This window comes from Sinohyriopsis cumingii, chromosome 8 (genome assembly GCF_028554795.1).
Source record: "Sinohyriopsis cumingii isolate HCF-2022 chromosome 8, ASM2855479v2, whole genome shotgun sequence".
NCBI classification, from domain to species: domain Eukaryota; kingdom Metazoa; phylum Mollusca; class Bivalvia; order Unionida; family Unionidae; genus Sinohyriopsis; species Sinohyriopsis cumingii.
In genome coordinates, this window is record NC_142968.1 from 70,372,964 (window position 1) to 70,390,717 (window position 17,754).

General features: G+C 33.8%; 1 protein-coding gene across 6 annotated transcripts in view; it reads left to right on the top strand.

Annotated features, from left to right (window-relative positions):
* Nucleotides 1-17,754, top strand: part of LOC149793779 (uncharacterized) — a 115,405-nt gene that overhangs the window by 52,477 nt on the left and 45,174 nt on the right. For all 6 annotated transcript variants that reach the window (XM_089967770.1, XM_089967773.1, XM_089967775.1 and 3 more), the window contains 4 exons: nucleotides 3,411-3,537; nucleotides 6,761-6,897; nucleotides 10,559-10,812; nucleotides 15,217-15,286. In XM_089967770.1, the coding sequence (XP_089823896.1) occupies nucleotides 3,411-3,537; nucleotides 6,761-6,897; nucleotides 10,559-10,812; nucleotides 15,217-15,286 (588 nt within the window). The remainder of the gene's footprint in view (nucleotides 1-3,410; nucleotides 3,538-6,760; nucleotides 6,898-10,558; nucleotides 10,813-15,216; nucleotides 15,287-17,754) is intronic.

Below are 17,754 nucleotides of genomic sequence, written 5' to 3' on the forward strand. Positions count from 1 at the left end.
AGGCTATTATTGCACACACCATCCAGGCTATTATTATTCACACTAACCAGACTATTATTATTCATACCAACCATACAATTATTATTCACACCAACCAGGCAATTATTGTTCACACCAACCAGGCTATTTATGTACACACCAACCAGGCTATTATTATTCACACCAACCAGGCAATTATTGTTCACATGAACCAGGCTATAATTATACACACCAACCAGGCTATTATTATTCACACTAACCAGACTATTATTATGCACACTAACCAGACTATTATTATGCACACCAACCAGACTATTATTATTCACACTAACCAGGCTATTGTTATTCAAATTAACCAGACTATTATTATGCAAACCAACCAGGCTATTATTTTACACACAAACCAGGCTATTATTATTCACATTAACCAGGCTATTATTATGTACACCAACCAGACTATTATTATACACACCAACCAGGCTATTATTATACACACCAACCAGGCTATTATTATACACACCAACCAGGCTATTATTATACACACCAACCAGGCTATTATTATACACACCAACCAGGCTATTATTATTCACATTAACCAGGCTATTATTATGTACACCAACCAGACTATTATTATACACACCAACCAGGCTATTATTATTCACACTAACCAGGCTATTATTATTCAAATTAACCAGACTATTATTATGCAAACCAACCAGGCTATTATTATTCACACTAACCAGGCTATTATTATGCACACCAACCAGCATATTATTATACAAACCAACCAGGCTATTATTATTCACACCAACCAGGCTATTATTATTCACATTAACCAGGCTATTATTATTCAAATTAACCAGACTATTATTATGCAAACCAACCAGGCTATTATTATTCACACTAACCAGGCTATTATTATGCAAACCAACCAGGCTATTATTATACACCATCCAGGCTATTATTATTCACACTAACCAGACTATTATTATTCAAACTAACCAGGTTATTTTCACACCAATCAAGCTAATATTCACACCAACCAGGTTTCAATATTCACTCTGACCAGTCTGTTGTGATTCACATTAACCAAGCAATTATTGTTCACACCAACCAGGCAATTATTTTTCACACCAACCAGGCTATTATTGTACACACCAACCAGGCTATTATTATACATACCAACCAGGCAGTTGTTATTCACACCAACCAGGCTATTATTATTCACACGAATCAGGCTATTATTATACACACCAACCAGTCTATTATTATTCACACCAACCCGGCTATTTTTATTCACACCAACCAGGCTATTATTATACATACCAACCAGGCTATTATTATTCACACTAACCAAGCTATTATTATTCACACCAACCAAGCTATTATTGTTCACATCAACCAGGCTATTATTATTCACACCAACCAGGCTGTTGTTATTATTCACGCCAACCAGGCTATTTTTTTACACACCAACCAGGCTATTATTATTCACATCAACCAGGTTATTATTATTCAGACTAACTAGGCTATTATTATTCACACTAACCAGGCTTTTGAAAAAGTATAAATTTATAATACAGCCAGTGCAGTGCTCAAAAGGTCTGATTGCCTCATATCCTGTACTCTAAGTGAAATGCCCTTCGGGCATGTCCAAATTTTTTTATTTGCCTGAGGAAAGTTTGATTGCACTGATGAAATGTGTAAATGTATTTTTAAGATGTTAATATACCTGCCATAACAAGGTGCATTCTAAATCAGATCACTACTGTCATACATTAAATTTAGAAATGATTTTAATTAAGTTGAACCATGGTGTGTCATGCTAGAAATATGGTTTCTTACTCCATAACCCACTGTTATCAATTTTCTATGAGCACTTAAGTTCCTATGTATACATTTTTACTTGTAATCACTCCTAGTCGATATTACAAAAAAAAATTAAACTGCAAACAAATAACATAATTAAAAGTGTCTGCCAGTTTAAGAGAAGCATGTTTTGCTCACTGACTGTCCAAATTTGATACGTGTTGCATATACTGTTACCCAAACTGTTGTTAAACTAATTTTTTATATTTAATTTAGGAATATGTCATTTAGAATTTATAATTGATGATTTTAAGCAGTTGCACACCAACTTAGTTTATTTTATGGCACAGCAAAAAGGTATTTAATGAAATTGTTGTTCATGACTGACAATGTATATGTCATTGCAGCCTCTCTCTCTCTCTCTCTCACACACACACACACACACACACACACACACACACACAGAGGTAATGTGTCATCAATAACAATACACTTTATCAATTTTATGCCTGAGATTGGTGACCATGTAAAGTGGTTAAATCAGTTCTCATGCACTTATAATCATATTCTTGGCCATGAGAATCAGTTTAACAAACATTCTTACTTCCTTTCTTGTTTTTTTAATATAAGAAAATTACATTGCATACACTTGATATTTCCTGACAGTATCTTGATACAGCATACAAATTAGTGTCTACTTTGGCTGCTGAAAAGTAATTTGTACTGTGTCTGAAGCTAATTTGCTTGTCATAAGTTCTCTCTCTACCTCTCTCTCACACACACACTGACATATATTGGATCTTTAACAAAAGCAATAACAATACATATAAAAAGTATCATTTCACTTTTTCATTGTGCATTTGCAATTTATTGTAATTATAAATATTTTACATTTTTCTAACTTTTATGGATCTGAGTAATGATTCTAGATTTCAAGATTTTCATGCATATAAAAAAAATCATAAATGCAAGTGAGCATGATTTATTTATCTAGAAAAGCCGTAGCTATTATTTTACTACACAGTTACAGAAAGGGAAATGACAGCATTAATGTTTTCATTGGAATAACAGGATCTTCATAGCATATAACTGGCATGGAGTTTTTCATCGATTTTCCAAAGCCATTTGGGAAACATATTTGCAGTTCCATTTTGTTCCTTATTCTACATTTTGCAGTTTGCATTTGCACTTTATGTTCATATTAAGCATTTTATTTCTACTGATACTGCATTCACTTGGTGTTCATTTTGCAGTCACCTGGTGTTCATTTTTTTGCATTCACTCGGTGCTCATTTTACATTCACTTGGTGTTTATTTTGCATTCACTCGGTCTTCATATGGCATTCACTCAGTGTTCATTTTGCATTCACTCTGTGCATTCATTGTATATCACTAATTATGATTCATTGTTGGAGTTTGGGTTTACATTTTGTCATGTCAGATGTGTGATGACTCAATCATTACAATTTGCATAATAATAAGATAAAACAGTGCTTCCTGTAGAACCCATGTTTGATAGCTTGGTAATTCTGAATAACCAATTTTGTAAATTTTATGTATATACTGCCTAGTTTTCATTCGTGACAAAATTGAAACGCATTTTTGTTTCTTCTTGCATGCAGGTGTCATCTGGAATGTCCTCCTGGAACCCATGGGAACAGTTGTCAGAACATGTGCCTGTGTCAAAATGGAGGACAATGCCATCATGTGACTGGAACATGTAACTGTACACAGGTCTTTGGATATACTGTAAGTGTATTGCATTGCTGTTTTCATTTTAACTAATTTTAAGTTTTAATATACTGTATAATTCTCACTTGTTTTTTGCATAACACTTTTGCCAGAGAAAATATGCATTAAACCATGAATGCAAAAAGAAAACAAATTAAAAATTAAAAAAAAGACAAAACAAAAACCAAGGGAAATAACTCTTTCCTAGTAAGACAGTTATAGTCATGTGATAATGGATGCATAGTTGAAGTTTGTAACCACAATAAAATTAGGCAATCTGTTGGACCAAAATTAAGTGTGGGATATGGTTGAGTTAGAGACAGACCATTTAATGTTCAGGCAGGGGAATGCTGAGATTTACATTTTAAAAATCTCAAGCTGTCAAATAACTTAAAACATTTTTTCTTTCATTTAAAGCATAACACTCTATTGTATCAAATATATTAGTTGAAAAAATATCTTGAGGTAAAAGTAAATAAAATATCACAATTCTACAGAAAATCACAGCCCACCACCCACTGACAATTAAATGTTCAATCCCTTAAAGCATGTTTTTTACTGTAAGTCAGTGAAATATCATTCTGTTATTTCAAGGTTATCCTCTTCATGTTTGTGTCAGTTATCAGTGTACAATGTGATAAAGTATTACACAAAAAACTGCATACATTTATTACACACTACACATACAAGCAAATAATCTGTATACAGTGTGACTACATAAAACCTATTGAAACAAATAATCTGTGAAGAGTGATTACACACTACACATACAAACAAATAGTATTTTTTGAGTGTGATTACATACTACACATGGAACAATTATCTGTATACAGTATGTTTACATACTACAGAAGAAACAAATAATCTGTGTACAGTGTGGTTACATACTACACATATAAACAAATAATATATGTACAGTGTATTTACATACTACACATAAAACAAATAATCTGTACAGTGTGTTTACATACTACACAAAGAAACATAATATTTGTACAGTGTGTTTACATACTACAAATAGAAGCAAGTGATATGTGTACAGTGTGTTTACATACTACACATAGAAAGAAATAATCTGTCTAGTGTGTTTACATACTACACGTAGAAACAAATGATCTATCTACAGTGTGTTTACATAGTACACATAGAAACAAATTATCTGTGTACAGTGTGTTTACATACTACAGAAAAACAAATTATGTGTGTACAGTGTGTTTACATACTACACAGAAACAAATAATTTGTGTACAGTGTGTTTACATACTACACAGAAACAAATAATCTGTGTACAGTGTGTTTACATACTACTCATACCAACCATCATTACATAATTCCATAATAGATGATTACTGAACAAAAATGATACAGATCAACAATTTCCTGTCATTTTTATAAATGCATATATGTAGAATATGCTAGTAATGTCTGCATATATGTAGAATATGCTAGTAATAATGTCTGCATATATGTAGGATATGCTAGTAATAATGTCTGCATATATGTAGAATATGCTAGTAATAATGTCTGCATATATGTAGGATATGCTAGTAATAATGTCTGCATATATGTAGAATATGCTAGTAATAATGTCTGCATATATGTAGGATATGCTAGTAATGTCTGCATATATGTAGGATATGCTTAGCCTAGTAATGTCCATATAAGGAGTCACATTTGATGACAAATGAGAACAAATTAATTTTTAGCATGGAAATTTATCTAACTCAAAAATATTCAAATAAGTAGTGTTTATTTTAGTGGGATCCATTGTTCTCATATCTGTATGTACATTCACATTGTATGGTTCCAACTTAGTTGGAAATACTTAGCAAAATTTTTGACAAGTTTTGAAGTGTAAGGAATAGTAGTCCATCATTGAACTTTTTTGCTCATTTATAAAACATTATTTTTAATTCAAGTATTGTATTGTTGTTGCTTAAAAATATTTAACAATGTCAAAAAGAGTGCTTTTAGATTTTTCCCACAGCAGTAATGGGTATGATTAATCAATTAGCCAGATTTGTTATAAGTTTTAACAGGAAGTTAAATAATCTTGTATTGTAACACAGTGATCCCATTGAAAAATACAATATTTCTAGTTTTTATTTCTGGCTTCTTTAATGATTTATTTCATATAATATTTGAACAGATAATACAAATTTCAGAACAAAAATTAAATAAAGCAAGGGAAAAAGATGCTATATAAAATGTCATGACTTGAAATATTTGTTGAAAAAAATAATATTCTTTACAGTGCAGAATACAGTCTTTGTACAAATGAAGAACAGGACATCGTGCAATATTGTTGTTCTTCTCACATATGTCTCCACATAGGTTTTGAGGACTGCCAATCAAAACATGCAGTATATTAGAATATGTGTCTAACACTGGGTTTGTTTCACATGGACCTTGTCAACTTCATTTTGTCCTGTAATTTCAGTATTTCTATTGCAATGAACCATGCCCAGATAACACTTAGGTCTTGTCTATTTCATTTTGTCCTGTAATTTTGGAATGTTTATTGCAATTGACATGCCCATATAACAAGTCGGTTTTGTCTATTTCATTTTGTTCTGTAATTTTGGGGTGTTTATTGCAATGGACCATGCACTTATGACAAGTGGGTCATGTTGATTCCATTTTGTCCTGTAATTTCAGGGTGTTTGTGCCAATGGACCATGCCCATATAACAAGTGGGTCTTGTTGATTTCATTTTGTCCTGTACTTTCAGGGTGTTGATTGCAGTTGATCATGCCCATATAACAAGTGGAGCTTGTTGATTTCATTGTGTCCTGTAATTTCATTGTGCCTATTGCAATGAACCATGCCCAGATAACACCTGGCCCTTGTCTATTTAATTTTGTCCTTAATTTCATTGTGCCTGTTGCAATGAACCATGCCCAGATAACACCTGGCCCATGTCTATTTCATTTTGTACTGTAATTTCAGTGTGCCTATTGAAATGAACCATGCCAAGATAAAAAGTGGGGCTTGTTGATTTTACTGTGTCCTGTAATTTCAGTCTGCCTATTGCAATGGACCATACCCATATAATGAGTGGGTCTTGTTGATTTCATTTTGTCCTATAATTTTAAGTTGTCAGTTTCAATGAACTATGCCCAGATAACACCTAGGTCTTGTCTATTTCATTTTGTCCTGTAATTTCAGGGTTCCAGTTGCAATGAACTATGCCCAGATAACACCTAGGTCTTGTCTATTTCATTTTGTCCTGTAATTTCAGGGTGCCTATTGCAATGAACCATGCACAGATAACAAGTGGGGCTTCAACTGTAACAGCACATGTCCTGTTTGTTATAATGGAAAGTGTAAACAGTCGACAGGAAAATGTGAATGTTACTTTGGGTACGGAGGAGACGAGTAAGTAATTTAACAGAAGATTATCATCAAGTGACTTCCATTCTTTCTTTTAAAAACTTTAATTATAGTGCTAGAGAAAATTAGTTGGTGAAGAAAGGAGGGTATTTTATATGCTTGCTTTCTGTTTGTCAGATATGATAATTAAAGGAACATTTAATCCTTTACAAGCACAAATATCTTTTAAAGTTTCTAAACATGAACTGATTCTAATTTTATAGTACAATATTTCTTAAGTTAAATCATCCAATAAAATGACTTGGTGAACACCTCCTTGAGAAAGACCTTTGTTCTTGCATGACATTTAGAGGTCCTTGTCTTTGTTTTCTTTTTACAATTGGAAGATATTAGAAAGGACACATATCCATAAAGGATGATATTTTTCATCTTTTTAATACGCTTTGAACAGAGGTTTTACTGTATTTCTTTTTGTTATAATTCCATTGTGTTTGGCCACATTACTTTTTTTCCTGTGCAGACATTTATCCTAAAATATGCATCAGACAATTCTAAAATTTTGAGTTCTACATTTCAAACACCCTGCAAACTTTGCTAACAAAAATTGCTATTATTAATAGAAATAAAAATCCTGTGAATTTTTGTTACTATATAAGATACATACAAGCTGCACTCTGTACATATAAAAAATAAAGGATGAGAATCCAATATATTAAATTATTATATGCTCATTTTTTTTCCTGCTAAGTTTACACTGTCAGAATCGTTCAATTACCCGATACTAAACTCGCACGACAATACACATATAGCATTCACGTGCATAAAGGAACTACTTTCTATTGTAAACAAACAATGGACGCAGACACCAGCACTTTTGATTTGTACACAAATCATGTACACTCGCGTTAGAGGCTCTTTACATTGTGGTTGTTTAAATTTTTTTCTGAATGAACTAAAACATGTTTCGTGGACTTCAAAAAAACCCAGCTGTTTTGGCACATTCCGCATTGATACAATGTTACGGATTTAGGCTAGCTTCATTATATAACAGATGGTAGATAGGGTCCTTACAAATAACAAGTCATATACTCTCTTCTTTAGCTGGTGATAAGAATGGCAAAATAAAATATACTTACAGTTTTACATCCTGAATTTCCTCAAAATGTATTTTCTTAATTCTGCAAATTCAAATTACATGAGCCATGTCATAGGTTTTGAATCTGGATTCTGGATTACACATTTTGAAATTGTGCTGTAATTTCGATGATAAGTGCAATTGCATCCTCCTTACTGCACTTAAAATGAAATAAGCATTAAATTGCATTGCATCTTTTTGATAATTGCAATTGAAAGACTTCATATTTTTCCCACATTATGATTTCAAACATTCAGCGACAGAAACAGAACGGGCCCCGAGTGGCTGAGTGGTCTAAAGCGCTCTCCGTTACAGATCACTGCCATCTCACCTCTGTCTGCATGGGTTCGAGTCTCGGATTCAGCCAATGTGGGTATGTGAGAAAGCTTGCCAGTAGCTTCTCGAGGGTCGGTGGTTCTTTCCGGGAATTTCTCGGGTTCTTCCTCCACCATTAATACTGGCCACCATGTATGGCCTATCGTGTGCTGAAAAATGGTGCTAAACCCGACAACAATAACAACAACAACAACAGAAACAGAAACACATTTGCAGATGTAAACACGCTTCTCCTGCGCCACTTCAGTCCGATGTATTTCATGTATAATTTGCACAGATGAATCCAGTCCAAAATCACAAACTTTCATTGAATCGAAACAAAATACCAAAACATATTCATTCCAGATCAAATGGAAAAGTTGTTGCAATGCGCATTAATTCATAATATGACTCCAAATTTCAATTTTAACTAGACACGCCATTTTCTTTCAGAAGTTATGTCGAGTGCGCGACTAAGTTCAAATTTATCTGGGCGGAGTTATGTGCACATTAATAATGATGTCATTGTGTAATGAAAAATCTGCGCTTGTGTATTTAGTTTGGAATACGACATTCATTCATTTACATTGTTTCTTGTAGTGCATTTTGTTTATATAATTAAACCTTAGGTAGAATTAAAAAAATGAGCATATAATAAAAAGGTTACTGCATTTGTATGGGAAAATATGAACTCATTTTGTCGGAAGGATATACTGCACTCCCAAGGTCATGCAGTATTCCATCCCAAAACTCGTTCATATTTTCCCAAGCAAATGCAGTAACCTATAATTATTTTTATATTAATTATAAGGGTCCCATTCCATTTTATCCAAGATTATTTAATGATTTATAGGCCATTACTAAAATGAGTCATGCAGGAGGTCATGGGTTCAATCCCCGGCTGAGTCATACCAAAGTCTTACAAAAATGGTACTAACAGCTGCCTCGCTTGGCACTCAGCATTAAGAGGTTAGTGTTAGGACTGGTCAGCCTGGTGTCAGGATAATGTAAATGGGTGGGACATCATGCTACATGTCTGCGGCATGATGAATCCCCAGTGCCAGATATCACTATAAACTGCACACTGCAGACATCATAGTGATATGACTGAAAAATTGTTAAAGCTACATTAAAAATCCAAATCACACACACACACACACACACACACACACACACAGAGTTTATGTTCATACATAATTTTAACATGAATAAAACTGTAATGAAAATTAATCCACCTAATAAACAGAATTTTTCCCTGCTGATGTTTTGCAATTTATAGCATTTAGCAGTCAAAGTCAATAATATACCCCAAAGTCAATAATAATAATAATAATATACCCCAATGTCAATATTAATAATAATATACCCCAAAGTCAATAATAATAATAATAATATACCCCAATGTCAATATTAATAATAATTTACCCCAAAGTCAATATTAATAATAATAATATACCCCAAAGTCAATATTAATAATAATATACCCCAAAGCCAATAATATACAATTCCTTTTGATGATTTAATTTCAGTTCTTCAATCAAAATCAAACTCTGTCCCAAAACAATGTTTGTTGTGAACATTTTGACTCACCTTTGAAGCATAAGCAAGATATAGGTATTACTGTCCTATCAGTGTCACTGAGTCACATTTTTTTAATTTGATTCTGTTTATCTTACACTGTTTCATGCAGTGTCAGTTATGAAATTTGATGAGCGTATTCATCATGGAGCATACAACACACTGCTGGTAAAAGTAGATCACAATGACCATCTTTTTACATTGCAGTGATTAAGTTTTTGCGTTTAGTTTACTTTTTTGATACTGCTGTATGTATAGATATGAACCTGGTTGAATGTAATCAACTTTGTGAGCACAAGTCACCATTGGCCAATGTGGATATGTGATCTGCTTTTCACAATGAAGTGATTAAGTTAAACAAATTTGCAGTAAGTTTAGCTTAATTGACACTTTTATATGTATATAGTCATGAAACTTGATGGCTGCATTTATCTCAGGACTGATACAAACTCACCTTTGACAGGAGTAGGTAACATTGACCTACTTTTTATTCTCCACTGATTATGTGAGGCATTTTTGAGTTGCCTGAACTTAATTAAATAAGTACTGGAGCAAATAAAAACAGCAACAACAATAAATACCTTTGCAAACTACAGAAAAAGAACTTTCCTTTGTTTAAATAGGATCATTTCAGTGGCAAATTCATTTGCAATAATGGCATCAATATATTCATTTCAGCTGTCAAACCCAATGCCAACCGGGTCGCTATGGTGATAGCTGTCAAATTCAATGTCCATGTCAGAATGGAGGCACTTGTTACCAAACCGCTGATGGAGGGGATATTGCCTGCAACTGTTCAGCAGGATACATGGGAAAATACTGTAATCAAACCTGTCCGTGTGACAATGGTGCCAGTTGCTATTTCACTAACACAGGAGCTATTGGCTGTAACTGCCCTACAGGATTTATTGGTGACAAGTGTAATATCAGAGGTTTGTATCAAATTTAGCAAAGGAGAAAAATTTGGTTCTTCCATGTCAGAATTATGAAGTAGGAAAGAAATAAGTACCATATATACTCGCATATAAGGAGAGTCCAGTAGCAAACGATATTGACCCTGCTTGCCATTGCATAATGTGCTGGAAGGTCAGGGTCTGTGTTGTCTGTTATACTGAGTTCTTGTAATAAACTCGTTAGACACAGATCTGCCGATGCATAATGTGAATTCAACTTATAAGCTAGTATGTATGGTATCATATTTCTAGCATTGGGGTCTACGTTTTGTCCAAAGTATTGATAGTCATAATGGTACATACAGCACACCCTCATGATAAGGCAGTTCTTTACAACATGCGTCCTGTTACAAGGCAGTTCTTTATAACACATTTCCTGTTATAAGGTACTCCTTTAAAACATTTTCTGTTAAAATGCACTTCTTTATGACATGTCTCCACTGATAAGGCACTTCTTTATAACACATTTCCTGTTATAAGGCACTTCTTTATAACACATTTCCTATTATAAGGCACTTCTTTATAACACATTTCCTATTATAAGGCACTTCTTTTTAACACATTTCCTATTATAAGGCACTTATTTATAACATGATTCCTGTAAAAAGGTAATTCTTTATAACAGGTTTCCTGTTATAAGGCAGGTACAGTCATGTTTTTCATTTTGTTATGTAATAGCAAAATTATAACTATTATATACTTCATAATAAAGTGGTCTCACTATAAGGCTATATACTCCCCAACTCACATGGACAGGCTGTTATAATAAGGGAGTGCTGTAATTCCTGTATGAAAACTTCTGCCGTGACTTTAACCATATTCCAGGTGGAATTTTAAAGCAGATTTCACCCAAAGCCTAGATTCCACTTATTATTCCAAAATTAAAAATCTTAGGTGGATTCAGGGTGGAATATGGCTTGAAATATGGAAATTACTCTGTCCATTACTAGGAGGAATCTGTTTATTCTGCCTACTAGGCAGAATTTGTTTATTCCATCTACTAGGCGGAATATGCTTATTCTGCTTATTTAGCCTAGATTCCCCTTATTGTCACTTTTAGGTTGATTCAGGGTGGAATATAGTTCGAAATATGCAAATTACTCTGTTACTAGGTGGAATCTTTACTTCTGCTTAATTAGATGGAAATACCTGTAGAAACTCCATCCAATAATGAAAATGTCAAAGTGGATTTCAGATGGGATTTTTGAGTGCTTTCTGTCTAAACCATAAAAAATATACTTCAGATTTCTATTAATCTGCCTAATGATTTTTAGACATTATTGGGAATCAATGATAAATATTCACAATAATTTTTAAAATGGATCCTAACTTTTATTTTGGCAGACATTATCAAATAAGATTTAGGTTTTTCTTGTCCTCATTTTCTTTGTTGCATACAAAACCTAATCCATGATGGCATCTCTTAAGTCTTTTTCATTTCACTTTAAAGTTTGGTGAGATTTCACAAATATTTCAACCAAAACTTTCATTGAAATTCTGGTGAGATCTCACTAAAATTTCACTGAATTGTTTTTGAGGTTTCACAAAAATTTGGACTAAAACTTTAGATGGTACTAAAATTTTGATCATTATATAGTATTTTGCTGAAGTTTCAGTTGTCTTGCAGACATTTTAGAAGGTTTCAAGAAATATTGGATATGAATTAAACAGGACTTTATTAATCAAGGTGATATTAAGTGTGCATGAAAAAAATATACAGATGTTGTAATTATATGACATCCAAGGCAAGAGATATTGGAGTTAATAATAATAATAATAATAAAAATAATAATGACTTTATTTAGAGAAGGTAACTTAATTAATTACAGAACTAATCTATCTTGAGGCCTTCTATCTGTTATGTACAATATATTCAGTATATACAACATGATATGAAGAATCTGGCTTGACACTAAATAATTAAGTGATTTTAAAAATCAAAGTATCAAGCCTGGAACATATACACAGGCATCTGTGAACACATAAACATATATAAAATATAAAATATTAATCTGCATTGAAAAATTCAACTGTGAAAATAATACAAAATTACAGAAAAGCATCCATTTGAGACATTGATTATGAAAAGAAGAAAAGCTAGGAGCCTGCCTTATGTCACTTGTACTGTAGACTGGATTTTTGATTGTACAAACTATGATGCTGTTGTGGTCTCTCGAATTAGTCCTTGTTCCATAAGCAGCCATGACGAATGTTTATCATGATATAATTAATCTTATTTTACACTGAATTCTGACATAAATATTTTGATAATTTACACAATAATGCCTCATGATATTGAAATATGATTCTATATGTCAACCAATTCTGGGGCCCCGAGTGGCCGAGTGGTCTAAAGCGCTCACCATTCCGGATCACTGCCATCTCACCTCTGTCTGCGTGGGTTCGAGTCTTGGGCTCTGCCAATGTGGATATGTGAGAAAGCTTGCCGGTAGCTTCTCGTGGGTCGGTGGTTCTTTCAGGGGTTTTCCCGGGTTCTTCCTCCACCATTAATACTGGCCGCCATGTATAGCCTATCTTGTGCTGAAAAATGGCGTTAAACCCTATAACAACAACAACAAAATCAACCAATTCTTTTTGCAAAGATATGACTATCTTTGATAGACATGGGTATCTGACAACATTTCCACCAGTGATCTATATGTTTTCCCACCTTAAATTCTGAAGTTAATCAGTTTGGAGTTATAAAACTTCAAAATCATCCTGGTTCAATTCCTCATCCTGTTTAGCACGTTAGCCACTACTGTAAAGCTCTTTATGGCACAAAAAGCAAAATGCTTGTCCTGGCGTTTAGTTTTCATACAGATTGACCAATTATGTTCCCATCGACTTTGCGTTCAAGCTATTCTCATTGCCACACATTTTGCAAATGGTTATTCAATCTCGTATCCTGTTCGAAAATTCAAATCGCCATGTTTTGCAAACATGCTCATTCCCATCCGTTTCTGCTACATGATGATTCATTGGGCAAGTACAAAATTTGGACCAATCAGAAAGCTCTTTACAGCGATCATCAGTTAAAAATAAACGGAAAAAATACTTATTAGAAAGCTTGTTGCAGAATTAGACCAGATAGAGCACTATTAAAAAAGGTTTCGGAGACGATATTAGAAAAGGATCCATATCAAGGAAAATCAGATTCAGATCAGTAGAAAAGCAAAATTCTGTTTTAAAATGGAAAACAAGATGAAAACTTGTTTGAGGGCAGTTAAATCCAATTGAAGTTAAACAAAAATACAACAACAACAGCAACAAAAAATTTGAAAAAGAAATATAGCAAGGAAAGATGTGGAAAGATAAGTTATAAATTGTGCCCAAAATAATCAATAAAATTAAGCTATCAGAAACAGGAAATATAAATGCTGCTGAAAATCATTCAAACTGTACAAGAAACAATACATTTTTTTATATTATATTGATGTTTTTATTGAATTTTCAGTGATATTACAATCATAAAATATCACTGTATTTTCAGTCATTTAACTTTACAGACACACAAAAGCCAAGTCCTAATTCTGCCTTATTTAACTGATGTAAATGACTAAGTTCTTCATTCCACCTTGATGTTGGTTAGAAAATAAACTAAGTCCAGATTCCTCCTTTCATATTCATATAATAGATGCCAGTGACTAAGTTCCTAATTCCACCTAGATGATGGCTGGAAAGTCAACCAAGTCCAAAATTATGCCCAAAGATGTATTATATAGCAGGAATTTTGACAGAAGTCCATCTTAGAGTTAGACAGACTCTAGATGAATTCATCTTTGACTTCTCCAATTTTCCATGTCCGCCTTTGTTCTAACCAGTTTTTTAACATTTTAGGCAGATTCTGCCAGGGGTCTGCTTATGTTCCAGGTGGAATCACCTAATTATTTCACACAGGTTACATTGGTATGTTTGTCAAGAGAAGATCTAGTATTCCCTTGAACAATTGACATTAAATTGTTTTATTACTAAGTTGCAACAAGTCTAGCATGATGTAGATATGTACTACGGTGATTCAGAGTGTGTTTTAAAAGAATCGGGGGAGTATTTACATTTGGTATTTACCGTCTGTACTTGCTTACAAGTCAGGCCCTTACTACAAGCACCATAGGCCCTAATCTGATGACACATTATACACCAGCTGATCAATGTTTATTTTGGTTGTTCTACTGATTACTCATCACAAACTATATAGACCCAGATCTGCCAGTGCATTATGTGACAGCAGATCTGGGTCTGTGCACTTTGAGGATCTTATTGACACCAACAAGAGTTTCCAATATATGCAAAATTCCAGAACTAGTTGCCTCAACTTTTTGAACTGTAATATACATAACATTCATTTTTAATGCCTTAATTTTTTACAATTTTGTTTTGTAGCATGTCCACCAAACAAGTATGGAGCCAACTGCGAATATGACTGCCAGTGTATACAAAACGGCACAGAACTGTAAGTAGCACTTACATTCATGAACAACTGTTCTGAAATTGAAATCTGAATTACCATGATTAGATTTTTGCATCCCAAACATTTGATGTTAGTTGCCTGTTTACTGTAATTTACAACTGGCTTTGTCTGCAATGCTATTAAGGAATGTTGCTGGTCAAAGTTTTAACCACTGAAACAGTCAAACATTTAGATGAGGCCACTTTAAATCCTTTAAATCAACCCTTACCTACACTCCTTTAAATTAACCCCTACCTACACTCCTTTAAATCAACCCCTACCTACACTCCTTTAAATCAACACTTACCTACACTCCTTTAAATCAACCCCTACCTACACTCCTTTAAATCAATACTTACCTACACTCCTTTAAATCAACCCCTACCTACACTCCTTTAAATCAACCGCTACCTACACTCCTTAAAATCAATACTTACCTACATTCCTTTAAATCAACCCCTACCTACACTCCTATAAATAACCCCACCCACACTCCTTTAGACTGCTCCAGTAGTCTAGTGGTTAAAGCATCCACATCAGATGCAGGAAGTATCGGGTTTGAACACAGCTGAGTCATACCAAAGACTTGGTACTGACAGCTACCTCACTAGGCACTCATTAAGAGGTTAGTGTTAGGACTGGCTGGCCTGGTGTCAGAATAATGTGACTGGGTGGGACATGTTGTGCTACATGTCTGTGGCATGATGCCCCAGTGCTAGATATCACTGTAAACTGCCACAAAGCAGACATTGTAGTGATGTGACTGAAAAATTGTAAAAAAATCCAAATCACACACATGCACACATACACTCCTTTAAATCAACCCCAACCTGCACTCTGAAGGTCCCTGGCCACCTAGATTGTACAAATGTGTGATAGTATTAAAGTCATAAGCAAAATGCATTTGTTATATATGCACACCACAAAAATGTTTAATTAGACTTAAAGATCCGTTTTTTTAAATGAAACAATTCGGCAATCTCTGTAAACAATCTGTAGTTTCCATGTGCCAGAATCAGATATGACATATATTTATCCCTTCTCAATTCAACCTAGCCATTCAGGTGTTTAATTTCCCCAGATAATTGTCTGTGTGATATATTTTATGATCTTGCTTTTGTACAGCAAATATGGTGCACTGTATTGCATATGGATGTAACCAAAACTTTGATGATGGGAAAAAGGGTTCTTTCTTTTGCGAAAGACCCTGATTACCTGAAAAGAAAGTGGATTAAAGCTGTCTGATCGAATAGGGTGAGGAATGGAAAAGTTGTATCATTTATCATCAAATTATCAATATTGATTAATAAAACGATAATATTTAACAGACAATATTGTACAAAAAACGTATACATTTTTCTAAGGGTAGTGTACATGGGATATTCTAACAAATATATTTAATTTTAGGTTTCAGGTTGTAACACTGCTGTATATTATACACACTCGATTACACATGAAAGGGAGCGAGAGAATAATATTGAGCATTTTGTCAGTGTTTGCTTGCTGCATAATGAAGTTTTTACCAGTTGATTTTATTGCTTTTATTTTTCAAGTTGTCTTAGGGGGTGCATGAGTAAATTGAAAGCTTGCAGTGGCATCTCTAGGGTTGGTGTCACCAAGTGCAGCAACTCATGGTGTCACCCCCATGGACCTCCTTCCTGCACAAAAATTCAAAACTGTTATAGACAGTCATGTGCAGTATCTCACGGGGTGTGCTCTAACTCATGGTGTCATCTCCCTGGACCTCTTTCCTGCCCACAAATTCAAAATTTTTATAGACAGTCATTTTGGAGTTACCCCCTCTGATGGTGTCACCTGGTGTGGTCCACACACACCTAGTGGCGCCACTGAAAGCTTGTCATTACTAGTCAATATCATCAATTATATTTGTTTCATTATTCCATACAAATAAGAATGGAAATAATTTTGTGTTGAATTTGTGCCCCCACCCCTGCACGGTACAAAAAAATTGATAAACATACACTTATTTGAAAATAAAATGAAAGGAACTAACCTTGCATTGTTATAATTTATTCCTTCTTTTTTTAATCATGCAAAATTTATTAAAGAAAAAATATATCCACGAACTCTGTATATGTAGCAGATACTGGCTTGTGTATGCATCCTTACTGTAGTGCGTATCGCTTATGTCAAATAACAAAATCACGAAAGAGACAAAAATATCACCTGATTGCTTGAAGGCACCTGCCATTCATGCATGATGAGTTACAAGGTGCAAACTGACCAAAAAATGTATTGTATCCAAGTTAAATGTATGACGGTATCTTGCAAATAAAAATCACTATTTTATAAAACATTCACTATGAGTGCAAATGATAATCTTTTCGCTAGCATGGGTTACAAAAGTAATATTAAAGCGAGTTATTGTTGTGTATACTATTTGCCCTGCAAACATCAGTTATTATTATGACATATAGCAAACAAATAGAAGCCTTGGTGATGAATAAACG